The sequence below is a fragment of the Anticarsia gemmatalis genome, chromosome 30, assembly GCF_050436995.1.
Source record: "Anticarsia gemmatalis isolate Benzon Research Colony breed Stoneville strain chromosome 30, ilAntGemm2 primary, whole genome shotgun sequence".
NCBI classification, from domain to species: domain Eukaryota; kingdom Metazoa; phylum Arthropoda; class Insecta; order Lepidoptera; family Erebidae; genus Anticarsia; species Anticarsia gemmatalis.
The window spans coordinates 5,125,721-5,152,687 of NC_134774.1; the positions used below are offsets into that span (position 1 = coordinate 5,125,721).

Genomic DNA, 26,967 nt, shown 5'->3' on the forward strand with positions numbered 1-26,967 from the left:
TTAAACTGTTGATTATCGAGATATTCGGACTTGTAGTGTTGTGCTGTGATTGTGAAAGTGATCGATAAATTTAGACGATATTTTTCAAGCAATACCGTATTTAAATAACTGTTTTATAGTTTGGTATTATTCATTTTTGTAAGTCAAAATCAAATCAATAATTTAGGTCAAATGTTGACACTTATGATAGTCGTTACAATGACTGAATCTACCACTAGCTCGGAAAGTGTACAACCTTATGAGAAGAGCTAGCAACAAACTCACACACTCTTTTCAATCGCCTAATATTACGATGGTTGATACAATAATATTGGTTAATATAATATAAAAAAATTACACATATTTTTTACACTAAATACAAAATTCTGACAATATTACGGTTGTCTCAGTGGTTTAAATATGTCTTAATATTTGCTTATGAAGACATATCCATTTTTGTATAATAGAATACGGGAATGAACGCGAACACGCATTTTACCTTAAAATGCCTAACGTTTCGGCGCAGGTTGGTCGCAGGCTGCAAAAGCACATATTATATCGATAACTTCTTATTACATCACTACAGAACCAGTTATCCTCGCTTCAATGCCGCGGCGAGGCTGATCGAGCTGGCAATAATGACTGTATCACGACATACAGACTACAAGTACCTGTGTCAATACGGGCGATAATATATTATAATGTAGGTTGATAAGTAGATGAACCTTCGAAATAAATAGTGTAATTTGACATACCTACATATAAATAGAAAGACATACACAGATCATATTGGTGACTAGCTGACCCGCGCAACTTCGCTTGCGTCACATAAGAGAGAATGGGTCATAATTTTCCCCGTTTTTGTAACATTCTTTACTGGTACTCTGCTCCTATTCGTCGTAGCGTGATGATATATAGCCTGTAGCTTTCCTCGATAAATGGGCTATCTAACACTGAAATATTTTTTCATATTGGAGCAGTAGTTCCTGAGATTAGCGCGTTCAAACAAACAAACTCTTCAGCTTTATAATATTAGTATGGATGTCTTGCAAAATTGTCAGACGGTCCTGTATGACAATATGTAGGTACCTATGTATGTAGGTATGTGAAAAAAGCAAGGGAAGTTTGTAGTGATCGCAGCGAGTGACGTTCCTAGCTTTCTGCCTATCTCTATGGGAAAAAGACGTAATTTTTATTTTTGTTTGTTGGAGTGTACCTCTCTAAAACTTATGTTTCTTTATGTACTTAACAAGATGATAAGTAGGTAATCAGAAATAATAGTCAGTTATATTTAAATTAGGTCGGGTAAAAAGTCTTTTCGCATTATAGTATGTATGAACTTGTAATAAAATGTCTTTGGCTTCAAGAATCACAAATGAGTACACGGTTCATTAGGTTTCTTTCAGTGAGCTCGTGAGGTATCCAAATATCGAGCTTTTTTGTGTAGAGAAAAGATTTTATTACAAGTTCATACTATAATGCGAAAAGATTTTTTACCTGACCTAATACCCATATTATTTTAAAAGCGGTGATAGCTGAGTAGTATAAGTTGGCACCTCCCACGCAAGTGATCGACGGTTCAGTCCCGAGGCAACACACCAATGACTTTCCCAAGTTATGTGTGTATTAGAAATAATGACTGCCTCCGTGGCGCAGTGGTTTAGGTCGCCACGCCGATACCACTGCGTCGGGAGGTCGTGGGTTCGATTCCCACACGGAGCAATTATTTGTGCGATCCACAAATAATTGTTTCGGGTCTGGTTGTGCTTTGTGTCCGTTGTTTGTATGTTTGTAAAAGTCCCCGCGACACAAGAGCAATTCTTAGTGCGGGAGTTGTCTTTTTAAAAAAAAAAAAAAAAAAAAAAAAAAAAAAAAAAAAAAAAAAAAAAAAAAAATTACCACTTGTTACAACGGTGAAGGAAAACATCGTGATGTAACCTTACATGCTTAAGAGTCAAGCACCTAAATTAATTTTCGGGCATGCCTAGGCACGTTATCAAACGCCGGGTTACTATTGAAAAATATTCTACCTAATGTTAACTAATTAGAAAAACCATTACTCGCTCCGGGCATGAATGCGAAACCTTTTGGTCAGCAGTTACCACTGATGTACCAAACCACAGAGATATATTTATTTTAATTAAAACTTCTTCCTATTTCCGTTCGGAAATGATATAATATGTATAAATGTAAATTATTGAATTAATACAAGGTTAAGATGACCATTTAGACTAATATGTATCGCGGATATAAACTGACTAGCTGACCCGCGCAACTTCGCTTGCGTCACATAAGAGAGAATGGGTGAAATTTTTCCCCGTTTTTGTAACATTTTTCACTGTTACTCGGCTCCTATTGGTCGTAGCGTGATGATATATAGCCTATAGCCTTCCTCGATAAATGGGCTATCTAACACTGAAAGAATTTTTCAAATCGGACCAGTAGTTCCCGAGATTAACGCGTTCAAACAAACAAACAAACAAACAAACAAACTCTTCAGCTTTATAATATTAGTATAGATATAGTATAGATTTGAATGTTTTTAGGTAATTAATTATTTTTTTTTAACTGCACAACAACCGTAGCGCGTGTGGTGGGTTCGAATCCCGCCCGGGACAAATATTAGTGTGATGAGCACGAGTATTTGTTCTGAGCTTGTTAATGTATCTATATAAGTATGTATTTACAAGTATATAAGTATGTTTATCAGTTATCTGGTTACAGTACAAGCTCTGCTTAGTTTGTAATCAAATGACCGTGTGTGAGTTGTCCAATAATATTCATTTATTCATTCATCTTTAACTGGGTAAAATGGGTGATGATTGATGAGTCATTTTCAAAGCATGAATCTTGAAACTTGGCTTTAAGGATTTTCATCTATATTAATATTATAAAGCTGAAGAGTTTGTTTGATTGTTTGAACGCGCTAATCTTAGGATCTACTGGTCCGATTTGAAAAGTTCTTTCAGTGTTAGATAGTCCATTTATCGATAATTGATGGATAACAGATGAATGCATGACGAATGAATGATGAGTGAATGATGAATGAATGATGAATGAATGATGAACGAATGATGAACGAATGATGAACGAATGATGAATGAATGATGAATGATGAATGAATTATGAATGATGAATGAATAATGAATGAATGATGAACGAATGATGAACGAATGATGAACGAATGATGAATGAATGATGAATGATGAATGATGAATGAATAATGAATGATGAATGAATAATGAATGAATGATGAATGAATGATGAATGAATGATGAACGAATGATGATTGAATGATGAATGAATAATGAATGAATGATGAACGAATGATGAATGAATGATGAATGAATGATGAATGAATGATGAATGAATGATGAATGAATGATGAACGAATGATGATTGAATGATGAATGAATAATGAATGAATGATGAACGAATGATGAACGAATGATGAATGAATGATGAATGAATTATGAATGAATTATGAATGATGAATGAATAATGAATGAATGATGAATGAATGATGAACGAATGATGAACGAATGATGAATGAATAATTAATGAAGAAATAATCCGTACTAATATTATAAATGCGAAAGTAACTCTGTCTGTCTGTCTGTCTGCTACTCAATCACGTCTAAACTACTAAACCAATTTGCATAAAATTTGGTATGGAGATATTTTGATACCCGAGAAAGGACATAGGCTACTTTTTACCCCGGGAAAATGACGCATTTCCCGGGAAAATTCAAGTGGCGATCGAAGTCGCAAATCCATACTAATATTATAAATGCGAAAGTAACTCTGTCTGTCTGTCTGTCTGTCTGTCTGTCTGTCTGTCTGTCTGTCTGCTACTCAATCACGTCTAAACTACTGAACCAATTTGCATGAAATTTGGTATGGAGATATTTTGATACCCGAGAAAGGACATAGGCTACTTTTTACCCCGGGAAAATATCGCATTTCCCGGGAAAATTCAGAAAATTCAACGAAGTCGCGAAAAATCTGTATTATAATGACATTGAACTAACAAAATTCCGTTGCCATGGCAACTGTTTTAATGGCGGATATGCCTTAGCGCGACTTCGTTATACTAAGAGATATAAATATTTTGAGAATATTTTTCGTGAAAAAAAAGCATATTTTATATCATCACGCTACGACCAATAGGAGCAGAGTAACAGTAAAAAGTGTTACAAAAACATGGAAAATTCTGACCCATTCTCTCTTATGTGACGCAAGCGAAGTTGCGCGGGTCAGCTAGTAATCAATATTATAATGACATTGAATTAACAAAATTCCGTTGTCATGGCAACTGTTTGAATGGCGGATATGCCTTAGCGCGACTTCGTCATATTAAGAGATATAAATAATTTTGAGAATATTTTCGTGAAAAAAAAAGCATATTTTATATCATCACGCTACGACCAATAAGAGCAGAGTAAAATTAAAAGTGTTACGAAAACGTGGAAAATTCTGACTCTCTTCTTCTCTCTTATGTGACGCAAGCGAAGTTGCGCGGGTCAGCTAGTCATGAATAAATAATGAGCTAGTATTTTAACTCATGAATAAATAATGAGATAGTATTTTTATTTTAATCATGAATGATGAATGAATGATGAATAAATGATGGAAAACTGATGAATGAATGAACGAATAATGAATGAATAATTGAATGAGTAAATAATGAGCTAGTATTTTAATCATGAATAAATAATGAGCTAGTATTTTAACCATGAATAAATAATGAGCTAGTATTTTAACCATGAATAAATAATGAGCTAGTATTTTAGCTCATGAATAAATAATGAGCTAGTATTTTAACTCATGAATAAATAATGAGCTAGTATTTTAACTATGAATAAATAATGAGCTAGTATTTTAACCATGAATAAATAATGAGCTAGTATTTTAACCATGAATAAATAATGAGCTAGTATTTTAACCATGAATAAATAATGAGATAGTATTTTAACCATGAATAAATAATGAGCTAGTATTTTAGCTCATGAATAAATAATGAGCTAGTATTTTAACTCATGAATAAATAATGAGATAGTATTTTAACCATGAATAAATAATGAGCTAGTATTTTGACTCATTAATAAATAATGAGCTTATATTTTAACTCATGAATAAATAATGAGCTAGTATTTTAACTCATGAATAAATAATGAGATAGTATTTTAACTCATGAATAAATAATGAGATAGTATTTTAACTCATGAATAAATAATGAGCTAGTATTTTAACTCATGAATAAATAATGAGCTATATAATATTCATTTATTCATTCATCTTTTAGTGGGTAAAATGGGTGATGATAGAAGAAAGTTCGTCATTTTCAGAGCTAGGATCATGAAAATTGGCCTTTGGGATTTTCATCTCTACTAATATTATAAAGCTGAAGAGTTTGTTTGATTGTTTTAACGCGCTTATCTCAGGAACTACTGGTCCGTTTTGAAAAAATCTCTTATTGTTAGATAATTCATTTATCGAAAACTGATGAATGAATGATGAATGAATGATGAACGAATGATGGATAACTGATGAATGAATGATGAATGAACGATGAATGAATGAACGATGAATGAACGATGAATGAATGATGAACGAATGATGGATAACTGATGAATGAATGATGAATGAACGACGAATGAATGATGAATGAACGATGAATGAATGATGAATGAATGATGGATAACTGATGAATGAATGATGAATGAATGATGAATGAATGATGAATGAATGATGAATGAATGATGAATGAATGATGAATGAATGATGAATGAATGATGAATGAATGATGAATGAATGATGAATGAATGATGAATGAATGATGAATGAATGATGAATGAATGATGAATGAATGATGAATGAATGATGAATGAATGATGAATGAATGATGAATGAATGATGAATGAATGATGAATGAATGATGAATGAATGATGAATGAATGATGAATGAATGATGAATGAATGATGAATGAATGATGAATGAATGATGAATGAATGATGAATGAATGATGAATGAATGATGTATGAATGATGAATGAATGATGAATGAATGATGAATGAATGATGAATGAATGATGAATGAATGATGAATGAATGATGAATGAATGATGAATGAATGATGAATGAATGATGAATGAATGATGAATGAATGAATGATGAATGAATGATGAATGAATGATGAATGAATGATGAATGAATGATGAATGAATGATGAATGAATGATGAATGAATGATGAATGAATGATGAATGAATGATGGATAACTGATGAATGAATGATGAATGAATGATGGATAACTGATGAATGAATGATGGATAACTGAGGAATGAATAATTAATTACCTAATCAATGTATAATTGAATGAGTAAATAATGAGCTAATATTTTAACCATGAATAAATAATGAGATAGTATTTTAAGTCATTAATAAATAAGGATATAGTATTTTAACCATGAATAAATAATGAGCTAATATTTTAACCATGAATAAATAATGAGATAGTATTTTAAGTCATTAATAAATAAGGATATAGTTTTTAAGTCCTGAATAAATAATGAGCTAGTATTTTAACCATGAATAAATAATGAGCTAGTATTTTAACCATGAATAAATAATGAGCTAGTATTTTAACCATGAATAAATAATGAGATAGTATTTTAACCATGAATAAATAATGAGCTAGTATTTTAACCATGAATAAATAATGAGATAGTATTTTAACCATGAATAAATAATGAGCTAGTATTTTAACCATGAATAAATAATGAGCTAGTATTTTAACCATGAATAAATAATGAGATAGTATTTTAACCATGAATAAATAATGAGCTAGTATTTTAACCATGAATAAATAATGAGATAGTATTTTAACCATGAATAAATAATGAGCTAGTATTTTAACCATGAATAAATAATGAGATAGTATTTTAACCATGAATAAATAATGAGCTAATATTTTAACCATGAATAAATAATGAGATAGTATTTTAAGTCATTAATAAATAAGGATATAGTTTTTAAGTCCTGAATAAATAATGAGCTAGTATTTTAACCATGAATAAATAATGAGCTAGTATTTTAACCATGAATAAATAATGAGCTAGTATTTTAACCATGAATAAATAATGAGATAGTATTTTAACCATGAATAAATAATGAGCTAGTATTTTAACCATGAATAAATAATGAGATAGTATTTTAACCATGAATAAATAATGAGCTAGTATTTTAACCATGAATAAATAATGAGCTAGTATTTTGACTCATGAATAAATAATGAGCTAATATTTTAACTCATGAATAAATAATGAGTTAGTATTTTAACCATAAATAAATAATGAGCTAGTATTTTAACCATGAATAAATAATGAGCTAGTATTTTGACTCATGAATAAATAATGAGCTAATATTTTAACTCATGAATAAATAATGAGATAGTATTTTAACCATGAATAAATAATGAGCTAGTATTTTAACCATGAATAAATAATGAGCTAGTATTTTAACTCATGAATAAATAATGAGATAGTATTTTAACTCATGAATAAATAATGAGCTAGTATTTTGACTCATGAATAAATAATGAGCTAATATTTTAACTCATGAATAAATAATGAGATAGTATTTTAACTCATGAATAAATAATGAGTTAGTATTTTAACCATGAATAAATAATGAGCTAGTATTTTAACCATGAATAAATAATGAGCTAGTATTTTAACTCATGAATAAATAATGAGATAGTATTTTAACTCATGAATAAATAATGAGTTAGTATTTTAACCATGAATAAATAATGAGCTAGTATTTTAACCATGAATAAATAATGAGCTAGTATTTTAACTCATGAATAAATAATGAGTTAATATTTTAACTCATGAATAAATAATGAGATAGTATTTTAACTCATGAATAAATAATGAGTTAGTATTTTAACTCATGAATAAATAATGAGATAGTATTTTAACTCATGAATAAATAATGAGCTAGTATTTGAACCATGAATTAATAATGACCTTATATTTTAACTCATGAATAAATAATGATTTAGTATTTTAACCATGAATAAATAATGAGCTAGTATTTTAATCATGAATAAATAATGAGATAGTATTTTAACTCATGAATAAATAATGAGCTAGTATTTTAACCATGAATAAATAATGAGCAAATATTTTAATCATGAATAAATAATGAGATAGTATTTTAATCGTGAATAAATAATGAGATAGTATTTTAACCATGAATAAATAATGAGCTGTTATATTATATTACTAGCTGACCCGCGCAACTTCGCTTGCGTCACATAAGAGAGAATGGGTCAGAATTTTCCATGTTTTTGTAACACTTTTTACTGTTACTCTGCTCCTATTGGTCGTAGCGTGATGATATAAAATATGCTTTTTTTTCACGAAAAATATTTTCAAAATTATTTATATCTCTTAGTATAACGAAATCGCGCAAAGGCATATCCGCCATTAAAACAGTTGCCATGACAACGGAATTTTGTTAATTCAATGTCATTATAATATTGATTTTACGCAACTTCGTTGAATTTTCTGAATTTTCCCGGGAAATGCGTCATTTTTCCGGGGTAAAAAGTAGCCTATGTCCTTTCTCGGGTATTAAAATATCTCCATACCAAATTTCATGCAAATTGGTTCAGTAGTTTAGACGTGATTGAGTAGCAGACAGACAGACAGACAGACAGACAGACAGACAGAGTTACTTTCGAATTTATAATATTAGTATGGATATAACAGGTGTGATATTGTAAACGGGAATGAATGAACGAATGAAACAAGATTTTTTTATATATTATTTATCTTACATTAATATGTACATTTTTTATTACACAGGTATTAATTAACGCTAAACTAACATCGAGAGGTGCCATTGCTCCGGGCGCCGAAAACCGGCCCTTGAACATTACTGATCCGAAATTTCGGGTTTTTCGGTATTATTCCCACATTATTAAGAAATTTCGGATCTCTACTAATTCGGATCCGAAATCAGCAATCATCACGAATACGAATCCGAAAATTCGGATTTCTCTTTACAACGGTTCTAATATGTACCACACTAAGAAATAAAGTCCGAATTTCGGATCTCCACAACTTCCCGAATCCGAAAACTCGGATTTCTTGTGAGAAATAGGTTCTAAAATTTTGCATTTCGTTAAGAAATAATACCGAATTTCTGATACTCACACTACGAAATCCGAAATTTCGGATCACAAATCCGAATCCGTATTTTTAAAAATCTTAATTCACACTAACATCATTATTTCTATTCCGTCTGTTCCTGTAAGGCGCCGGCATCTTCAGATGGACAGTCTTAACGTGCAGTTTCATCGAGTTGGACTGAGAAAACGACTTGTTGCAGTGGGGACATTGATAGGGTTTGATTCCCGAGTGCACCTGCAACAGAAATGTGTTGTTACTATGTTAAGTAGTGGGTTCGTGCCCGGGACGGACAGTCTTAAAAATGCTGACCCGGATCGATACTGGAGTGACAGAACTTAACTAGACACTTTGTAAAATGTTACATTTAAAACAAAGTGATTGAAAGGGTGAATGTGTGAGTGAATGAATGAGTGAATGAATGAGTGAATGAATGAGTGAATGAATGAGTGAATGAATGAATGAGTGTGTGTGAGTGAATAAGTGAGCGAATGAGTGATTGAGTAATGAGTGTGTGAATGGATGAATGAATGAATGAATGAATGAATGAATGAGTGAGTGAATGAGAGTGAGTGAGTGAGTGTATGGATGAGTGATTGTGTGAATGAGTAAGTGTTGGTGAGTGTGTGAGTAAATGAGCGAATGAATGAGTGAATAAATGAGTGAATGAGAGAGTGAGTAAGTGTGTGAGTGAATGAATGAGTGCATGAATGAATGAATAATTGAGAATGTGTGAATGAATGAATGAGTGAATGAATGAATGAGTGAATGAATGAGTGAGTGAGTGAATGAATTTAATGAGTGAGTGAAGAGTGAATGAACGAGTAAATGAGTGATGAATGAATGAATGAATATGTAAACAAATGAGTAAATGGATGAGTGGGTGAGTGGGTGAATGTGTGAGTGTGATAGAGTGTGAGTACTCACTCTGTCGTGTCTGTTGAGTGCCGCTTTGTGCTTGAACGCCTTGGGACAGTGCGTGCACTTGAACGGCCGCTCACCGGTGTGTGTGCGGATGTGGATCTATAGACAAACAAACATAGAGATAAGTGTCAGTTATATAGCTAATAGTAATGTATTTGATAAGTTATCCGCTGGAAAGTGACACTCAATCTAGTCTTTCTTCCAACTATGTTTGAGGAAGACTCCATCATAGTTAGAAGAAACAAACTCCTTCAGTTTTGAGACATAGTTTGAAACTCACATCATCAGTCTAGTCTTTCTTCCAACTAAGTTGTAGTCAGCTTCCAGTCTCCCCGGATGCAGCTGAATACCAGTATTGTACATGCAGCGACTGTCTATCAGACCTACACAACACAGTTACCTGACTTATAACACGATACTAAGACTGGTTGTCAGACCAAGAAGAAGAAGACTTCTCCACAAGCGTGAGACACAAAGTAAGATGTCGCATTACCTGCAGTCTCTGATAGACGCTGAATCGTTTGGGACACTCTGTACACTGGTACGGCTTCTCTCCCGTGTGAGTCCGCTGATGGCAGATCAGCGTGGCGTTAGACTGAAACAAACATAATTAATTAATATCCCACTGCTGAGCAAGGGTCCCCTCCTGAGGGATGGACTAGGTCAGCAGTAAAGTACCCTCGCTCTCCCTCGCTCTCTCTCTCTCTCCCCCTCCCCCCTCTCTCTCTCTCTCTCTCTCTCTCTCTCTCCCTCTCCCTCTCACTCCCTCTCTCTCTCTCACTCCCCCCTCTCTCTCTCACTCCCCCCTCTCTCTCTCTCTCCCTCTCACTCCCTCTCTCTAACTCCCTCTCTCTCTCTAACTCTCTCTATCACTCCCTCTCTCTCACACCCCCTCCCTCTCTTACTCCCTCTCTCTCTTACTCCCTCTCTCTCTTACTCCCACTCTCTCTTACTCCCTCTCTCTCTCACACCCTCTCTCTCTCTCACTCCCTCTCTCACTCCCCCTCTCTCTCTTACTCTCTCTCTCGTACTCTCTCTCTTACTCTCTCTCTCTCTTACTCTCTCTCTCTCTTACTCTCTCTCTCTCTTACTCTCTCTCTCTCTCTTACTCTCTCTTTCCTTCTCCCTCTATCTCTCTCGCCCACTCTCTATCTCTCCACCTCTTTCCGCCTCTCCCTTTTTCTCTTTCCCCCTCTCTCTCCCCGGCTATTTGTCCTATACCGTGGTGGGGCCAGCCCTCCTTATACACTTCCTCCACTTGGCCCTTATCCTTATAAAGTACCATTTTGTAACACTACTCACAATACATTTTTTCCCGCATATCTCGCAGACGACGGCGGCCTTGTGTCGTGTGTCGGAGCGCGGACACTTGAGCTTGAAGCCCAGGTGAACACGCTGATAGTGCACCGCGAATGAACGCTCGTGAGCGAATGTCCTGTTACACTGTAACAATATAATGTGTTTGTTTTAGATGTCAAAATTGCTTGAACAATTTCGATCAATTTTATAATCAATTTATTCATTTATTCATCTAATTTAATCCTGTAAATCTGTTAACTATCTCAGTTCAACTAGTTAATTGTTTTGCGCATATTAGCTTCCTTTACACACACACTCTATCGCGCATGAAACAACAATAGCGCGTGAACGAGCGCGCGTGTAAGGAGAAAGGAAAGAGCACGCGCCGCGCTCGTCTGTCAAGTCCGCGAAGAAAATCGCTCTCTCGGAGCGCGCTGCGCACCCGCGCGAAATACTGTACGATACTAAGAACGTGCGATACAGTGTGTGTGTAAAGCTGGCTAATTACCTTATCAGACATGATTAATTACAGACTTGATTCCCTTGCAATACAAATATTAGACTCAAATAAATAACAAAGTATCGCTGAATTTAAGTCAGTGAATGGTTGGACTGTCTCCGTGGCGCAGTGTAGGCAGTAGGTCGCCACGCCGCTACCATTGCGTCGGGAAGTCGTGAATTCGATTGCCACACGGAATAATAAGTGTGATCCACAAATAATTGTTTCGAGTCAAGTTGTACTTCGTGTCCGTTGTTTGTATGTTTGTAAAAGTCCCCGCGACACAAGAGCAATTCTTAGTGCGGAAGTTGTCTTTTAAAAACGGAAGTTCAAGTAAGGTCCTAATCACAATTCACAGCTAGATTCTTAAAGTCACAGGTTCAATTCCCTGTTCACGCCAAAACTTACCTCATTGCACCTCACCGGTTCGTCTTTGGGATGAGATTTCATATGTTCTTTCAGTAGTTCATCCGATGAAAAGTTTTCACCGCACTGTCTACATGCTCTGAAAATAAATATAAATAAATATCATTGGACAACTCACACACGCTCATTTGATTACAAACTAAGCAGAGCTTGTATTGTAACCAGATAACTGATAAACATACTTATATACTTGTAAATACATACTTATATAGATACATTAACAAGCTCAGAACAGATACTCGTGCTCATCACACTAATATTTGTCCCGGGTGGAAAGTGTGTGAACGAGTAATCGAGTGACTGATCGAGTTAATGGTCGAATGAGTGATCGAGTGACTGATCGAGTTAATGGTCGAGTGAGTGATCGAGTGAGTGAGTAAGTGATCGAGTGAGTGATCGAGTGACTGATCGAGTTAATGGTCGAGTGAGTGATCGAGTGAGTGAGTGAGTGAGTGATCGAGTGAGTGAGTGAGTGATCGAGTGAGTGATCGAGTGAGTGAGTGAGTGATAGAGTGAGTGATCGAGTGAGTGAGTGAGTGAGTGATCGAGTGAGTGAGTGAGTGATCGAGTGAGTGAGTGAGTGAGTGAGTGAGTGAGTGATCGAGTGAGTGAGTGAGTGAGTGATCGAGTGAGTGAGTGAGTGATCGAGTGAGTGATCGAGTAAGTTTATTTATGTATGTATGTACATACCTTTGACTAGTATCACACATATTATTTTGTATCAGTTCGTTGTGTTTGTTCAGTGCCTCTATGTTCTTAAACTGTACGTTGCACAGGGCGCAGGAAAACTTAGTTGTCACCGTGTCCGGCTGTAACAAAAATATTAATTAAGTATTATTATTATTATTATATCGTATGGTTAGTGGTCAACCTAGTGTCAAAGTTGTTCAAGCCGCCCGTAAGGCCTTTGACATGGCTTAACGACTGTTATCTTAGAAGACAACAACCGGGACCGACTTTTTACGTGCCCTCCGAAGCACGGAGACGCCCAGCTCAAATACCACTATGCGGTCACCCATCTATAGAATGACCGCGCCAACGGTTGCTTCACCCACAGATCTTTGTCAGACCGGTGAGCGCAACTGGCTATGGGCGCCTCTTAAGTATTTATTTGATTCTAATTCTGTATCTGTCGAGGTACGGGGCTCAATACCCAGGATGGGATGCAGTTGATGTATGATGATGACTATGATGATGATTAGTATCATAATGATGATGATGATGATGACTATGATGATGATGACTATGATGATGATGACTATGATGATGATGACTATGATGATGATGGCTATGATGATGATGATGACTATGATGATGATGATGACTAAAACGATGATGATGACTAAGATGATGATGACTATGATGATGATGACGATGATGACTAATATGATGATGATGATGAATATGATGATGATGACTAAGATGATGATGACTAAGATGATGATGATGATGACTATAATGGTGATGATGATGATGATGACGACAATGATGATGATGATGATGACTATAATGGTGATGATGATGATGATGACGACAATGATGATGATGATGATGATGACTATGATGATGATGATGATGATGACGACTAAAATGACGATTATGATGATACTTTACCTTAATTAATCGATGGTTTGTTTCTTTGTCCATCTGCAACGTTGAAACAGCTGGACCGATTTTGATGAAATATTTATAAAGATAGCTAATATTTTGAAAATACTTCTATAATTTTTAACACACCTGCAGGCCGCGGTGCGCCTTCTTAAAGTGCATGTTCCTGCCGTTGTGCGAGATGAAGGTGTCGCCGCACACGTGGCAGGCGAAGTCACACGGGTGGCTCAGTCGTATGTGCGTCAGGTGGCTGGTGCTCTTGGCGAAGCGAGCGCCGCACGTGTTACACACATATGAGGCGCCGCGGTGCCACTGCAGGTGCTCCCTCGCCTTGTGGCTACTCTTAGTTGTGTGGTTGCAGAGCTTACAGGTGTATTTGCGGTCGTGGGATGTCGATTTATGGGCTTTTAAGGAGCGGAGGTCCGGCCATTTTGTGTGGCAAATGTCGCAGGAGTGTGGGCCGAGAGACTGTGAAAGAAAAAGGGGGTTTTAAGGTTATGACTGGTTTCTGAGGCACATTTAGCGGTACTTTATGTGTTCAAACTGTTTTTTGATGAGTTTAAATGCTATAGAATAGATAAACTACCGCTAAATGTACCTTAAAAACCAGGGATTAGTAATTAATTTGCAGTCCGTCCCTTCCTTGCTAGTTTAGAAAGTAATTTTACAAAATACCTATACAATTTTGACACATAAACATTACTCTTGAATCACTATATGAAAAAAATGCCGCATCAAAATCCGTTGCGTAGTTTTAAAGATCTAAGTATATAAGTATACATACATACATACATAGGGACAGACGCGGGAAGCGACTTTGCTTTATACTATGTAGTGATCAAAATTACTCACCGGATCATGCCTAGCCATATGATTTTTAAAAGTAACGTCAGTTATAAATCCTTTGAAACACAACTCGCACTTATAAAAAGAATTCTGATAATTATAAGACTCTTTCCGCGCCAAAACCTCTTCAATCTGTTGCTCCTTACTCAAAAAAACAACTTCAACATTTTGATCAACCAAATCCGAATCTAAATTAATATTTTCATTCCCAAAATCCTCGGTTTCAAACACTGTAGTATCGAATTCGAAGTCTATAGAATCACCCTTCTTGTCAAAGTTGTCATTTTCAAATTCTATTTCGTTTTTTGCGTCGAATTCGAATTTGGAATATTCTTTTCTTTTTATTTTTTTCGATAATGGCTCCTCGTCACTCTGGTCAGAGAGTTGTTCCTCTTTTATTTCTTCTTTTATGATTTTGGCGGGAATTTGTATGTTTGACGTGTCTATGATTGTTGTTGATAAAGATGGCGCGTATTGTGTGATGTATAGGTTTTGAATGTGTTGCTGCGTTAGCTGCAAACAAATAATTCTTGGTTAATGTTACGAGAATTCCCTGAACAATTCGCCATTTGAATAACATTTAATATAATTTTATTATAATCCCCCTAAATTAACTAAACTGACTGCCTCTGTGGCGCAGTGGTTAGGATCGCGACGACGCTACAATTGCATCAGGAGGTCGTGGGTTCGATTCCCACACGGAACAAATATGTGTGATCCACAAATAATTGTTTCGGGTCTGGCTGTACTTTGTGTTCGTTCTTTGTATATTTGTAAAAGTCCCCGCGCCACAGAAGAGTAATTCGTAGTGCGGGAGTTGGTTTTTTAACAATAAAAAAAAACAGGCAGTTTAGATAACATTTTCAGCTAAGACTTTGTCTTGTAAATTAAGGTCTTACACAGATAAACAAAATAATATCTTTTCAGACCCCTTTTTAAAATGTATGACCCTTGCCCAAAACTAGAGGCACAAAATTTCAAAAAGTGATATAAAATTTTATACAAATATTTATTTCTAGTCTCATGTTATAATCCAGGTAACTGTGTTGTGTAGGTCTGATAGACAGTCATTGCATGTACAATACTGGTATTCAGCTGCATCCGGTGAGACTAGAAGACTTTAACCGATTCGTTGCGACTTGCGTTTTCGTAAACTTCTAGCTGTGGCGGCAAACAAATATTTCGTGACACGCCTGTCGGGCCAACCGCCATAGAAGTTGATGACTCAATTTGAGCGAGTTATATGATATTTAAAAAAGACACGCCTCTCGTGTCATACGCCATATATAAAACAATTGAATGGCACGCCTGTCGTGCCATCCGCAACGAATCGGTTAACATAGTTGGAAGAAAGACTAGACTGCTGAGTTATTTCTAGTCTACGTACCTCAGGCACTCTGACTGCCACACTCTTGACAGCTTTATGTGCAACCAGGCACTTCTTCTTGAAGTTATAGCTCTTCACCAGCAGAGATTGACAGTAGCTGCAGATATACTGAGGACACGAGTCTGGGAGGGTCACCTGAAATTATTGGAGAAATATTTTAAACACTGCCCTGTAAAATGTCTGGTGCTACTAATAACTGGCAGTCCTGTATGATAACATCTATACTAATATTATAAAGCTGAAGAGTTTGTTTGTTTGTTTGAACGCGCTAATCTCAGGAACTACTGGACCGATTTGAAAATTCTTACATATCATCACGCTACGACCAATAGGAGCAGAGTACTAATAAAAAATGTTACAAAAACGGGAAAAATAATGACCCATTGTCTCTTATGTGACGCAAGCGAAGTTGAGCGGGTCAGCTAGTGTATGTATGTGAATGAAGCAAGGGAAGTTTATTAGGTGCTTCACAGGTGGTGTTAGTTGGTCTTTGCCTGTATAAATATAAAAAACAAAAATAATATTTAAATTTTCATTTTGTAGAATAGTCAACCTATGGAGACAAGTTACAAGCTATATAACATCACTCTATGACTAATAGGAGTGGAGTAGCAATTAATAACATCACAAGATCACTCAAATTAAGTTGGAGGTGGCTGATAGTACTAAATATTTATAAATGATTTGATTATTTGCTCCAACGGTGAAGGAAAACATTGTGAGAAACCTTGCATGCCTAAAAATTTGTTTCATACATTATTGAGGGCATGCAAAGTCCCCAACCAGCACTTGGTCAGCGTGGTGGACTCAAGGCCTAACCCCTCCCTCATTACGGGAGGAGACCCTTGCCCAGCAGTGGGACAGTAATGGGTTAAATTTATATTTATATTGATTATTTACAGTCAACTGTGGCATCTTCACTTTGTCATGGTAACTTTACATATACATAATTTCATTACAAATCTGTTAAAGTTTAATGACAAAGGGCTACTAAACCAAGACTTTCATTAAAAAATATTACTCAAGATAAATTATTATTCATTTACCTAATGTAAAGATCAGTGAAAATACCTTTATTTTTCATTTATTAAGTTAAGTTGCCACAGTTGATGGTACCTATTGTGATAATGTAAATACATTTCTATTACAAGCCTTATGAGATAAGGTTTAAATGCTAACAAGATTATAATAAGTATGTACACACAATGATAATTAAATGTAGGTATTTTAACAATAAAAAACAAGTGTTTTACTTTAAAATATATAACAAATTTAGCCCTAGATATCCTAGAGTATTGACTAAAATGTATTTCTACAGTTAAATATGCGTAATTACTAAAATAATTAGTAAAATGCTTACACAAATTCCAGTAATGTTTTCGTATATCGATGCGAGGCCGTAGTTGTATATGTTGTACAGTTTTACATCCGAAGCGAGACATATTCGACACGCCAGTATATCCACCATGTTTTTTATCCGACTTTCACACATTAAACAAAAGAAATTCACCAATTTACGATGCAAAACAAAAATTATTAATCAATCAATCAAAAATGGATAATTTTATAAACATTGCCACAGATAATAATCATAAGCAGGCTTTTGTTTAGGGATGTTACTTAACTGTCATCGTATCGCAGTAATCATAATTCTATTTAATTTAATGTAAATATTCATTAAATTTAATTTGGAATAATAATAATACAGATCTTTACAGCTAGGTTTACACCCCATTCTCATTAGCAGATAATAAAAGTTATTAAAAACCTTGATAATAATGTGACCTAGATGAAAACGATATGTCAGTGACGTACTTAAATCGATTTAAGTTTTTTTATTAGTCGACTCATTATTAAATTTATACTGGAAGAGAAGAAATGAAAATATTATTTACCGTGATCTTCTTAGGATTAATAAGTATCGTTGTTTGTTAAACTTTTATAAATAAACAACTGTTACGAATAAAAAGTTGTAAGCATATTAAAATGTTTAAAATATTCACCACTATTCAAAAGATCTACACACATTCCAACTATTTGAAATCGACTAGGATCGATACTACAGTCGACTAAAATATTGACAAGTAAAACGTACCCAACCCTATGATAAAACTTCACAGAAAATAGAAAAAGAAAATGGCCGGAGCATAGAAAATTAATAACATCTCGCGTTAAATTACTAATCTGTGCCTCAAAAATGTCTGATGATATGTTCTATTGCTCTTTTGTGAGCATTCACTACATTATCTGTGAATGCGGAGAAACATTTCCAACGGAAGATGAATTGAAAGAACATTTGGAGAAGGAGCATGCACACAAAAAAGAAAAAAAGGAATATGCCTGCGGAATCGTAAGTTTGGAAACGAAATAATATAGTTTTATGAAAACTCACGATTATGATCATTGTCAAAATCTGTTTGTATGTCAACAAAGTTAAAAAAAAACGATGTTCCAAAAAAATGAAGCAACTCATTTTGGCCGCCAATGCATTTTCGTGTACAAAATTTGATTTGTAACTATTTAAAGGCACTCTCGTAACAAAATCGTACTGAATTTAAGCCATTTTGTTACATTTTCGGCTAAAAATAACTCAGAAATCGCTTGTAATGATCCTTTTACTGTATTTCAGTGCACAACAAAGACAGTTCAGAGTTATATAAAAAGGCACTGTACTGTACATTTACATTATATTTTGTTAGTTGCAAAAACTATATGCTTTTCCAAACACAGGATATTGTTTTATTACTAAATAGAGTTTATTAAAATTAATAATTCTTAATATCCATTTATCCACAATTACTTGTAGTTGTAAACAGTATGAATATAGATATGTTTTTTTAATACTATTGCAAATTTCCACATTCCACATAACACATAATGCTGTGGTTATTGTGTGGTTAACTCGAAAAATACAGTTATGTAGTTAAGTATAATCAATATAAATTTAAAAAATGAATCACCAAAATGTATATATAGCTTTTGAACAACTGGATAAAGGAGATCATCCATTTTGGGCCTTTTATCAAAGTGCCGGCCAACAAAAAAAAGTGGCATGTATCGATAGAGCTAGCCATTTGAAGCAATAGTTAGTATGGCACGAAACCGGTAGGATCGCTTTGAACCGAGTTATACAGGTTTGAAGATTCATAATATTCAAACATTAATTCTTTTCTGAAAGTGCTGTGAAACATAAAATAATGATTGATTTTGCTAGAATTAAGTATCTAAAGCAAATGACCACTCTGAAGTTTATTTAAGGTCGTAAGCACACGTATCAACTCGGAAACGGGTCGTCACCGTATCAATTCGAGATCATCAGTATTATTTGTATGTAATTCCCTACTGTAACTCACTTATCGGAATCGTTATGTGATCGCCCCGGCTCACGACCATGGGAGTGGTTCGTATGAACATTATGCATACACCAGCACCCAGGGTGGAGTGCGGGGCTATGTGCAAATTCCGATAGAATTGTGGGCATACCTTCTAAACCGCAACATGTGTCCTCATAACAAGGGCCCTCATCACAAATGGTGCCCAAAGCACAAAATATTGTTCCACATGCCGATGAGTCGGACATAACAACCCAACGGCAACACTCTAGATGACCTCTTACCTAGACGATGGTTTGTTAGTTGCACACAACCGAGGGTGCGGCCCCTTAGGTGCGAGTTTGATTCCCCATGCGCCTCAATGCGTCGCCACTGGACTGATCACTGGCGACTAGCGCAAGGTCAGCGCATCTTCCCTTAGCGAACCCAAGGGGCGGCACCCTCGATTGTGTGCAACTAACAAACCATCGTCTAGGTAAGAGGTCATCTAGAGTGTTGCCGTTGGGTTGTTATGTCCGACTCATCGGCATGTGGAACAATATTTTGTGCTTTGGGCACCATTTGTGATGAGGGCCCTTGTTATGAGGACACATGTTGCGGTTTAGAAGGTATGCCCGCCCTTCTATCGGAATTTGCACATAGTCCCGCACTCCACCCTGGGTGCTGGTGTATGCATAATGCGCATACGCACCACTCCCATCGTCGTGAGCCGGGGCGATTACATAACGATTCCGATAATTGTGGTACAGTAGGGAATTACATACAAATAATACTGATGAGCTCGAGTTGATACGGTGACGACCCGTTTCCGAGTTGATACGTGTGCTTACGACCTTAAATCAACTTCAGAGTGGTCGTTTGCTTTAGATACTTAATTCTAGCAAAATCAATCATTATTTTATGTTTAACAGCACTTTCAGAAATGAATAAATGTTTGAATATTATGAATCTTCAAACCTGTATTACTCGGTTTAAAGCGATCCTACCGGTTTCGTGCCATACTAACTATTGTTTCAAATGGCTAGCTCTATCGATACATGCCACTTTTTTTTGTTGGCCGGCACTTTGAAAAAAGGCCCAAAAATGTATGGAGCGTGGATGATCTCCTTTTATAAATATTTTTGTACCTGTGTGTGGTAACACTTGTATGGCATCAAAATTTCCACAGTAATGGTATCATCTGTATATAATTGTACTATACCTGGACAGTACAAAACACCTAATTCTATACTCCATCATACTCGTTCATACTCTAAAACGAATTGCAATTTTGCAAATCTTTTCACCTCTAAGTTCTGGATCTATTTATTTAATATTTAATTAAAGAAAATCTTTTTACATATGTACTTTTAACATAATACTAAACTAAACTATAGAAATAATTAACGAAAAACAAAATATTTATAATTATACAATATATACTATGCATACACACTAATACCACTTTATTTCAGTGTGAATCAATATTCAACACAGAAGAAGCGTGTATCCAGCACTATGAGACCTCTCATATCGAGGTGAAGTCCGAGACGGTGGACGAAGCAGAAGACGATGATGATTGTAAAGATGATAGTATTATCATACAGGTAAGAATCCACCTATCCCATTACTGTCTCACTGCTGGGCAAGGGTCTCCTCTTATAATGAGGGAATTGGCCACCTGCAGGAAAGCCACAACTGAGAGAACGAAAACCCAGGAAACTGTGTTATGAAGGTCTAATAGACAGTCACTCCATGTAAAATTCACCTGCACTTGTTAGACTGGAAGCAGACTCCAACGTAGTGCAACATACGGTTAGACTGATGCCTGAATGTCCCTCTGGGCAAGTGTCTCCTCCCGTAAAGAATGGTTAGGTCTTGAGTCCACCATTCCGACCTAGTGGGAAAGAAATTGATAACTTAAGTAGGTCAGGATTACATGATCTTGACAGTTGTTAACAGTAGTCAGAAGCTTGAAAGTTTGGCAAGCAGTCAGTATCGTGTTATAAGCTGAGTAATTGTGTTGTGGAGGTCCAATAACCAGTAGTTGCATGTACAATACTGGTATTCAGCTGTATCCGGTGAGACTGGAAGCCGACTACAACATATTGGTTAGGCTGATGATGTATATGTTATGTTTCAGGAGATATACGAGACTCCTCTTCGCTCGGTGACGATCAAAGAGACGCGGGAACGTGTGAAAAAAGACAAGAAGCCCAAAGTATATCATAATATTAAGAATATTGTGTGTGAGGTCTGCGGCAAAAGATATGCGGTAAGTAGCTGTTATTATATCACTTTTATGAATAGCTCATTGTATTTCAATCTATCTCATTCGAGACAGATAGTTGTGTGTCACTGTACCTATTTCAGTCACTCCCACCCGGAACAAATATTAGTGTGATGAGCACGAGTATCTGTTCTGAGCTTGTTAATGTATCTATATAAGTATGTATTTACAAGTATATAAGTATGTTTATCAGTTATCTGGTTACAGTACAAGCTCTGCTTAGTTTGTAATCAAATGACCATGTGTGAGTTGTACAATGATATTTATATTGCCAAATTTCGTCATTTTCAATTTAGTTGGACTTTTCCACTTATTATATTAGTATGTATTACTGGCCAACCTGCACTTGGCCAGCGTGGTGGACTCAAGGCCTAACCTCTCCCTCATTACGGGAGGAGATCCTTGCCCGGCAGTGGGACATTAATGGGTTCAATTTATTATTATTTATTTATTAATGTATTAATTAAAGTTTTTGCTTGTTTCCAGTCCAACGCAGCACTCAAGTACCATCAGCGCGTACACACCGGGGAACGTCCTTATAAGTGTACCGAGTGTACCAAAACATTCACTATGCCACTGTTTTTAGAGGTAAGACATAGCCGCTTGTCCAGAAGAATACTGTAACATGTCAAAATTTGCCACTCATTGACTGACAGTCAACTTGGGTAACTTTGAATCATTTGGGTAACATTTGAACTAGTTTCGATTATTTTTCATATGAAACCAACAAAATTGATAAAGATTTATTTAAGCATTGCAAACTTTTATCAATTGTGATGGTTTCATATGAAAAAATAATTGAAACTAGTTCAAATTCTCACGTTCAATGTTACCCAAATTGACCTTAAATGAGTTATAATTTAAATTCATTAAGGTCGAATTTCGACTACTGGGCAACCACTAGTAATGTTATAAATATTTGTTTGTTTGTTACAGATTCACATGCGCACACATACAGGAGAGAAACCTTATGAATGTTCGTTATGTCCAAAAGCATTTAGCAATAAGGCAGCCCTACTAAGACATGATCGAGTGAGTATATATCTAAATAAAAACAACAAAACAACAAATGACCCGCGCAACTTCGCTTGCGTCACATAAGAGAGAATGGGTCAAAATATCCCCCGTTTTTGTAACATTTTTTACTCGTACTCTGCTCATATTTGTCGTAGCGTGATGATATATAGCCTATAGCCTTCCTCATTAAATATCTAACACTGAAAGAATTTTTCGAATCGGACCAGTAGTATAGATATTAAGTATGGATGTTTTTTCGCAGGTGCACACCGGGGCGAAGCCCTACGAGTGTCCCCACTGCGGCAAGTTCTTCACTCAGTCCAACTCAATGAAACTGCACGTTAACACGGTTCACCTCAAAATGCCGGCGCCCTATAAGTCTCGCAACAGGAAGATAAAGGCCAAAGAAAGAGAACTCATGAGAAATGCGATACTTATCGCTAGGAATGGCAGTGATAAGGACGCGGCGGCTGCGGGTAAGATTATCACTATCCTACTAATATTATTAACTGCCTCTGTGGCGCGGTCGGTAGTATATGCGACTGCGGTGCGAGAGGTCTCGGGTTCGAATCCTGGGTCGGGCCAAAAAGCCTTTTCTGAGTTTTTCTGTTAAGAATTTCTTAGAGATTGCCCGGAGTTAGGAAGTTGAGGTCGAAGACCTCCGTGCCTCGGAGAGCACGTAAAGCCGTCGGTCCTGCGCCTGACCTCTCACTGGTCGTGTCGGTTATCTGTCCCACCGGACTATGAGAGTGATGGAATAGAGAGTGTACCTGTGTATTGTACACACACATGGACACTATAAACAAAGTCCTGCACAGATGGCCAGTTTCAATGAAACTGACCGCCGTAGCCGTATGTCGGCTAGGAGGACATTATTATAATTATAAAGGCCTATTTAGACGAAGACAGTTTCTCGTCTCGAAGATACGATTATCGAAGGAATATAACTAAATAAAATAAATAAATTTAACACATTACTGTCCCACTGCTGGGCAAGGGTCTCCTCCCGTAATGAGGGAGGGGTTAGACCTTGAGTCCACCACGCTGACCAAGTGCGGGTTGGGGACTTTGCATGCCCTCAATGTATTAAACAAATTTTACTGTCTCTGCCTGCCCCTATGGAACAAAGGCGTGATATGATGTAACTACATATCAGGTCGGGGAAAAAGTATTTTCGCATTATAGTATGTAAGAACTTGTAATAAAATCTTTTCTCTACACAAAAAAGCTCGATATTTGGATACCTCACGAGCTCACTGAAAGAAACCTAATGAACCGTGTACTCATTTGTGATTGAAGCTAAAGAGATATTACAAGTTCATACATACTATAATGCGAAAAGACTTTTTCCCCGACCTAATATTATGTACATATTACAAATAAAATAAATGTAACCCATTAATGTCCCACTGGGCAAGGGTCTCCTCCCGTAATGAGGGAGGGGTTAGGCCTTGAGTCCACCACGCTGGCCAAGTGCGGGTTGGGGACTTTGCATGCCCTCAATAAATGTATTAAACAAATTTTAGGCATGCAAGGTTTCCTCACGATGTTTTCCTTCACCGTTGTAACAAGTGATCATTATTTCTAATACACACATAACTTGGAAAAGTCATTGGTGTGTTGTCTCGGGTTCGAACCTGCGACCACTTACGTGGGAGGTGTCAACTTATATCACTCGGCTATCACTGCTTGTAATCTAATTATTTTTATTATATTTTCAGTTGAAACTATAACGGATGAGGCTCAAAACACTGAAATAGCGACGCTCACATTCGTGAAACAAGACCCGGATATATATGAACAACAAGTGGAGCACATAATGTACGAAGATGTGGATAGCAAAGAGATTACTTATGAAGTTGTTTATGAAGATAGTGTATGAGTTTGTATGGGAGTGTATGGTGAAGAGAAATGTGTGTATGACAAATGTATGAGTTTGTATGGAGAAGAAAATTGGGGTCTATCCCACTAGTCCCATTGAGTTGTCCCGTGGCGGGACAAGTGACACTGTTTTGGTGCCAGTTGTCCCATTGCAGAAAAATCATGGGACGTAATGGGACACAATACGGTGACTATCCCTGTGGTCACTATGAGTATTATTACTAAGATACAGGTTGAAATATCTTGGGTACAAATTATCTACACAAGTATAGTGCATATTCTATTTGAGATATCTATCTAAATCTATCTACTTGTTAAAATGTACTAGTTTCACTAGTTTGTATAACGTCTGCTATCTTACCAAAGTACCAAGTACCTGTTGAAACACAAAAACTCAATGGAACTAATGGTATTGACCCTTCCGTCTGTCCCATTAGTCCCATGATTCTCTACAACGGGACTACTGTGACCAAAACAGTGTCACTTTGTCCCGCCACGGGACAAGTGGGACAAAATAGTGCCAGTTGTCCCGTCACGGGACTACTCAACGGGACTAGTGGGACAGACCCGAAAATTGTGTGTATGACTAGTGTATGCGTTTGTATGAAAGTGTATGGAGAAGGAAAATTTGTGTATGACAAATGTATGAGTGTATTGGAAAAGAGTGGATCTACAAGATAAAATGTGTATGGGATGTGGATGAAAGTGTATGAATGTGCGTAAAAGATGTTATTTGGAAATATATGAGTTAAGATATGTATGTAACTGAATAATGAGTGTAAATAAAGTTATTTCAACGTATTTTAAGCTTTTTTGAGTGTGTATGAAAATGTATGAAATTCGAAAATTGTATGAAAAGTGAATGTACGAAAATGTATGTTAATTTAAAAATATTTAAAATTGTATAAAGTTACATTTAAAATAATTAATGTATGAAGTTTGAAAATTACATGGAGTTATGTATACAAGTTAAGTTTTTAATATAAATAAAATAGTTCTATAATATTACTTACTAGCTGACCCGCGCAACTTCGCTTGCGTCACATAAGAGAGAATGGGTCAAAATTTTCCCCGTTTTTGTAACATTTTCCGTTGCTACTCCGCTCCTAATGGTCGTAGCGTGATGTTATATAGCCTATAGCCTTCCTCAATAAATAGACTATGCAACAGTAAAATATTTTTTCAATTGGCACCAGTAGTTCCTGAGATTAGTGCGTACAAACAAACAATTTTATAATATTAGTATAGATTCTAACCAGAATTTCTGAGGAAGTTAACGGCTGTCAAAGATCTTTTGAAAATGACAGCCAAGACCCACCATTTAACGTGCCTTCCGAAACACGGAGGAACTCTATATGTTTAAGATGGTCACCCATCCACAGATCAACCTCAACAAGCGTTGCTTAACCTCAGAAATCGATCCTCGCGGCTGTTGTTAACTAAGCCACTAAAAATAAAAATATATATATAGGTATATTAAAAAAAATATTAATTATGTAAAAGGCCAAATTTCTGTACATTTTAGGCGGAGTAAAATTTATTCTTATGTGTATAAAAGATTACACCACGATTATTATTAAGACAAATAAAATTTAGCAATAAATTAAGTGTGTTATTGCGTTTGAAGACTGCTTAAAGTGAGGTCACAGGTTCAATACCCAGGTTATTTAACAAGCCATATGTCTATATGTCCCTGAATATATTAGGTCGGGGAAAAAGTCTTTTCGCATTATAGTATGTAGAAACTTGTAATAAAATCTTTTCTCTACACAAAAAAGTTCGATATTTGGGTACCTCACGAGCTCACTGAAAGAAACCTAATGAACCGTGTACTCATTTGTGATTCTTGAAGCCAAAGAGATTTTATTACAAGTTCATACATACTATAATGCGAAAAGGCTTTTTCCCCGACCGAACTTGTATATAAATTGTTCTAAATAAATAGTTACGTTTGAACCTTGCTGCAAATAAATAAATATAATATTATTTTTTGTTTTATTTCTTAACTAGCTGACTCGCGCAACTTCGCTTGCGTCACATAAGAGAGAATGGGTTAACATTTTCCCCGTTTTCGTAACATTTTTTACTGGTCTCCTATCGGTTGTAGCGTGATGATATATAGCCTATAGCCTTCCTTGATAAATGGGCTATCTAACACTGAAAGAATTTTTCAAATCGGACCCGTAGTTTCTGAGATTAGCGCGTTCAAACAAACTCTTCAGCTTTATAATATTAGTATAGATATTAAAAAAAACTAAATTGAAACCACTGCATCCGTTCGGGAGTTATGATGCCACAGAC

At 35.9% G+C, this 26,967-nt stretch overlaps 2 protein-coding genes across 3 annotated transcripts; one reads left to right on the forward strand and one right to left on the reverse strand.

Moving 5' to 3' along the window:
- Positions 1 to 8,773: 8,773 nt before the first annotated feature.
- LOC142985602 (uncharacterized) lies at positions 8,774 to 17,758 on the reverse strand. 2 transcript variants are annotated; one of them, XR_012960217.1, is made up of 11 exons: positions 17,528 to 17,758; positions 16,168 to 16,302; positions 14,787 to 15,293; positions 14,064 to 14,402; positions 13,017 to 13,135; positions 12,309 to 12,405; positions 11,405 to 11,545; positions 10,596 to 10,697; positions 10,383 to 10,485; positions 10,106 to 10,201; positions 9,384 to 9,415 (listed from the first exon to the last, which is right to left on the reverse strand). XR_012960217.1 is itself a non-coding variant. In XM_076133878.1 (10 exons), the coding sequence occupies exons 1-10, from the start codon at positions 17,657 to 17,659 to the stop codon at positions 9,260 to 9,262; spliced, it is 1,824 nt and encodes a 607-aa protein (XP_075989993.1). In that variant the 5' UTR covers positions 17,660 to 17,758; the 3' UTR covers positions 8,774 to 9,259. The 2 variants fall into 2 exon arrangements, 1 of the variants encoding a protein (XP_075989993.1); XM_076133878.1 differs by lacking the exon at positions 10,383 to 10,485 and having other exon boundaries at positions 8,774 to 9,415.
- Positions 17,759 to 18,290: 532 nt separating this feature from the next.
- On the forward strand, positions 18,291 to 26,492 carry LOC142985419 (uncharacterized). Its single transcript, XM_076133575.1, has 7 exons — positions 18,291 to 18,517; positions 20,954 to 21,085; positions 21,622 to 21,753; positions 22,255 to 22,356; positions 22,705 to 22,800; positions 23,048 to 23,261; positions 24,507 to 26,492. The coding sequence occupies exons 1-7, from the start codon at positions 18,365 to 18,367 to the stop codon at positions 24,665 to 24,667; spliced, it is 990 nt and encodes a 329-aa protein (XP_075989690.1). The 5' UTR covers positions 18,291 to 18,364; the 3' UTR covers positions 24,668 to 26,492.
- Positions 26,493 to 26,967: the final 475 nt, after the last annotated feature.

Coding starts and splice junctions, on each gene's coding strand:
- LOC142985602 (XM_076133878.1), bottom strand. CDS start 17,659: ATGTGTGAAAGTCGGATAAAAAACATGGTGGATATACTGGCGTGTCGA. Junction 14,403..14,786: donor ATATGGCTAGGCATGATCCG/GTGAGTAATTTT, acceptor TTTCTTTCACAG/TCTCTCGGCCCACACTCCTG. Junction 12,406..13,016: donor ATGTGTGATACTAGTCAAAG/GTATGTACATAC, acceptor ATTTATTTTCAG/AGCATGTAGACAGTGCGGTG.
- LOC142985419 (XM_076133575.1), top strand. CDS start 18,365: ATGTCTGATGATATGTTCTATTGCTCTTTTGTGAGCATTCACTACATT. Junction 18,518..20,953: donor AGGAATATGCCTGCGGAATC/GTAAGTTTGGAA, acceptor ACTTTATTTCAG/TGTGAATCAATATTCAACAC. Junction 22,357..22,704: donor CTATGCCACTGTTTTTAGAG/GTAAGACATAGC, acceptor TGTTTGTTACAG/ATTCACATGCGCACACATAC.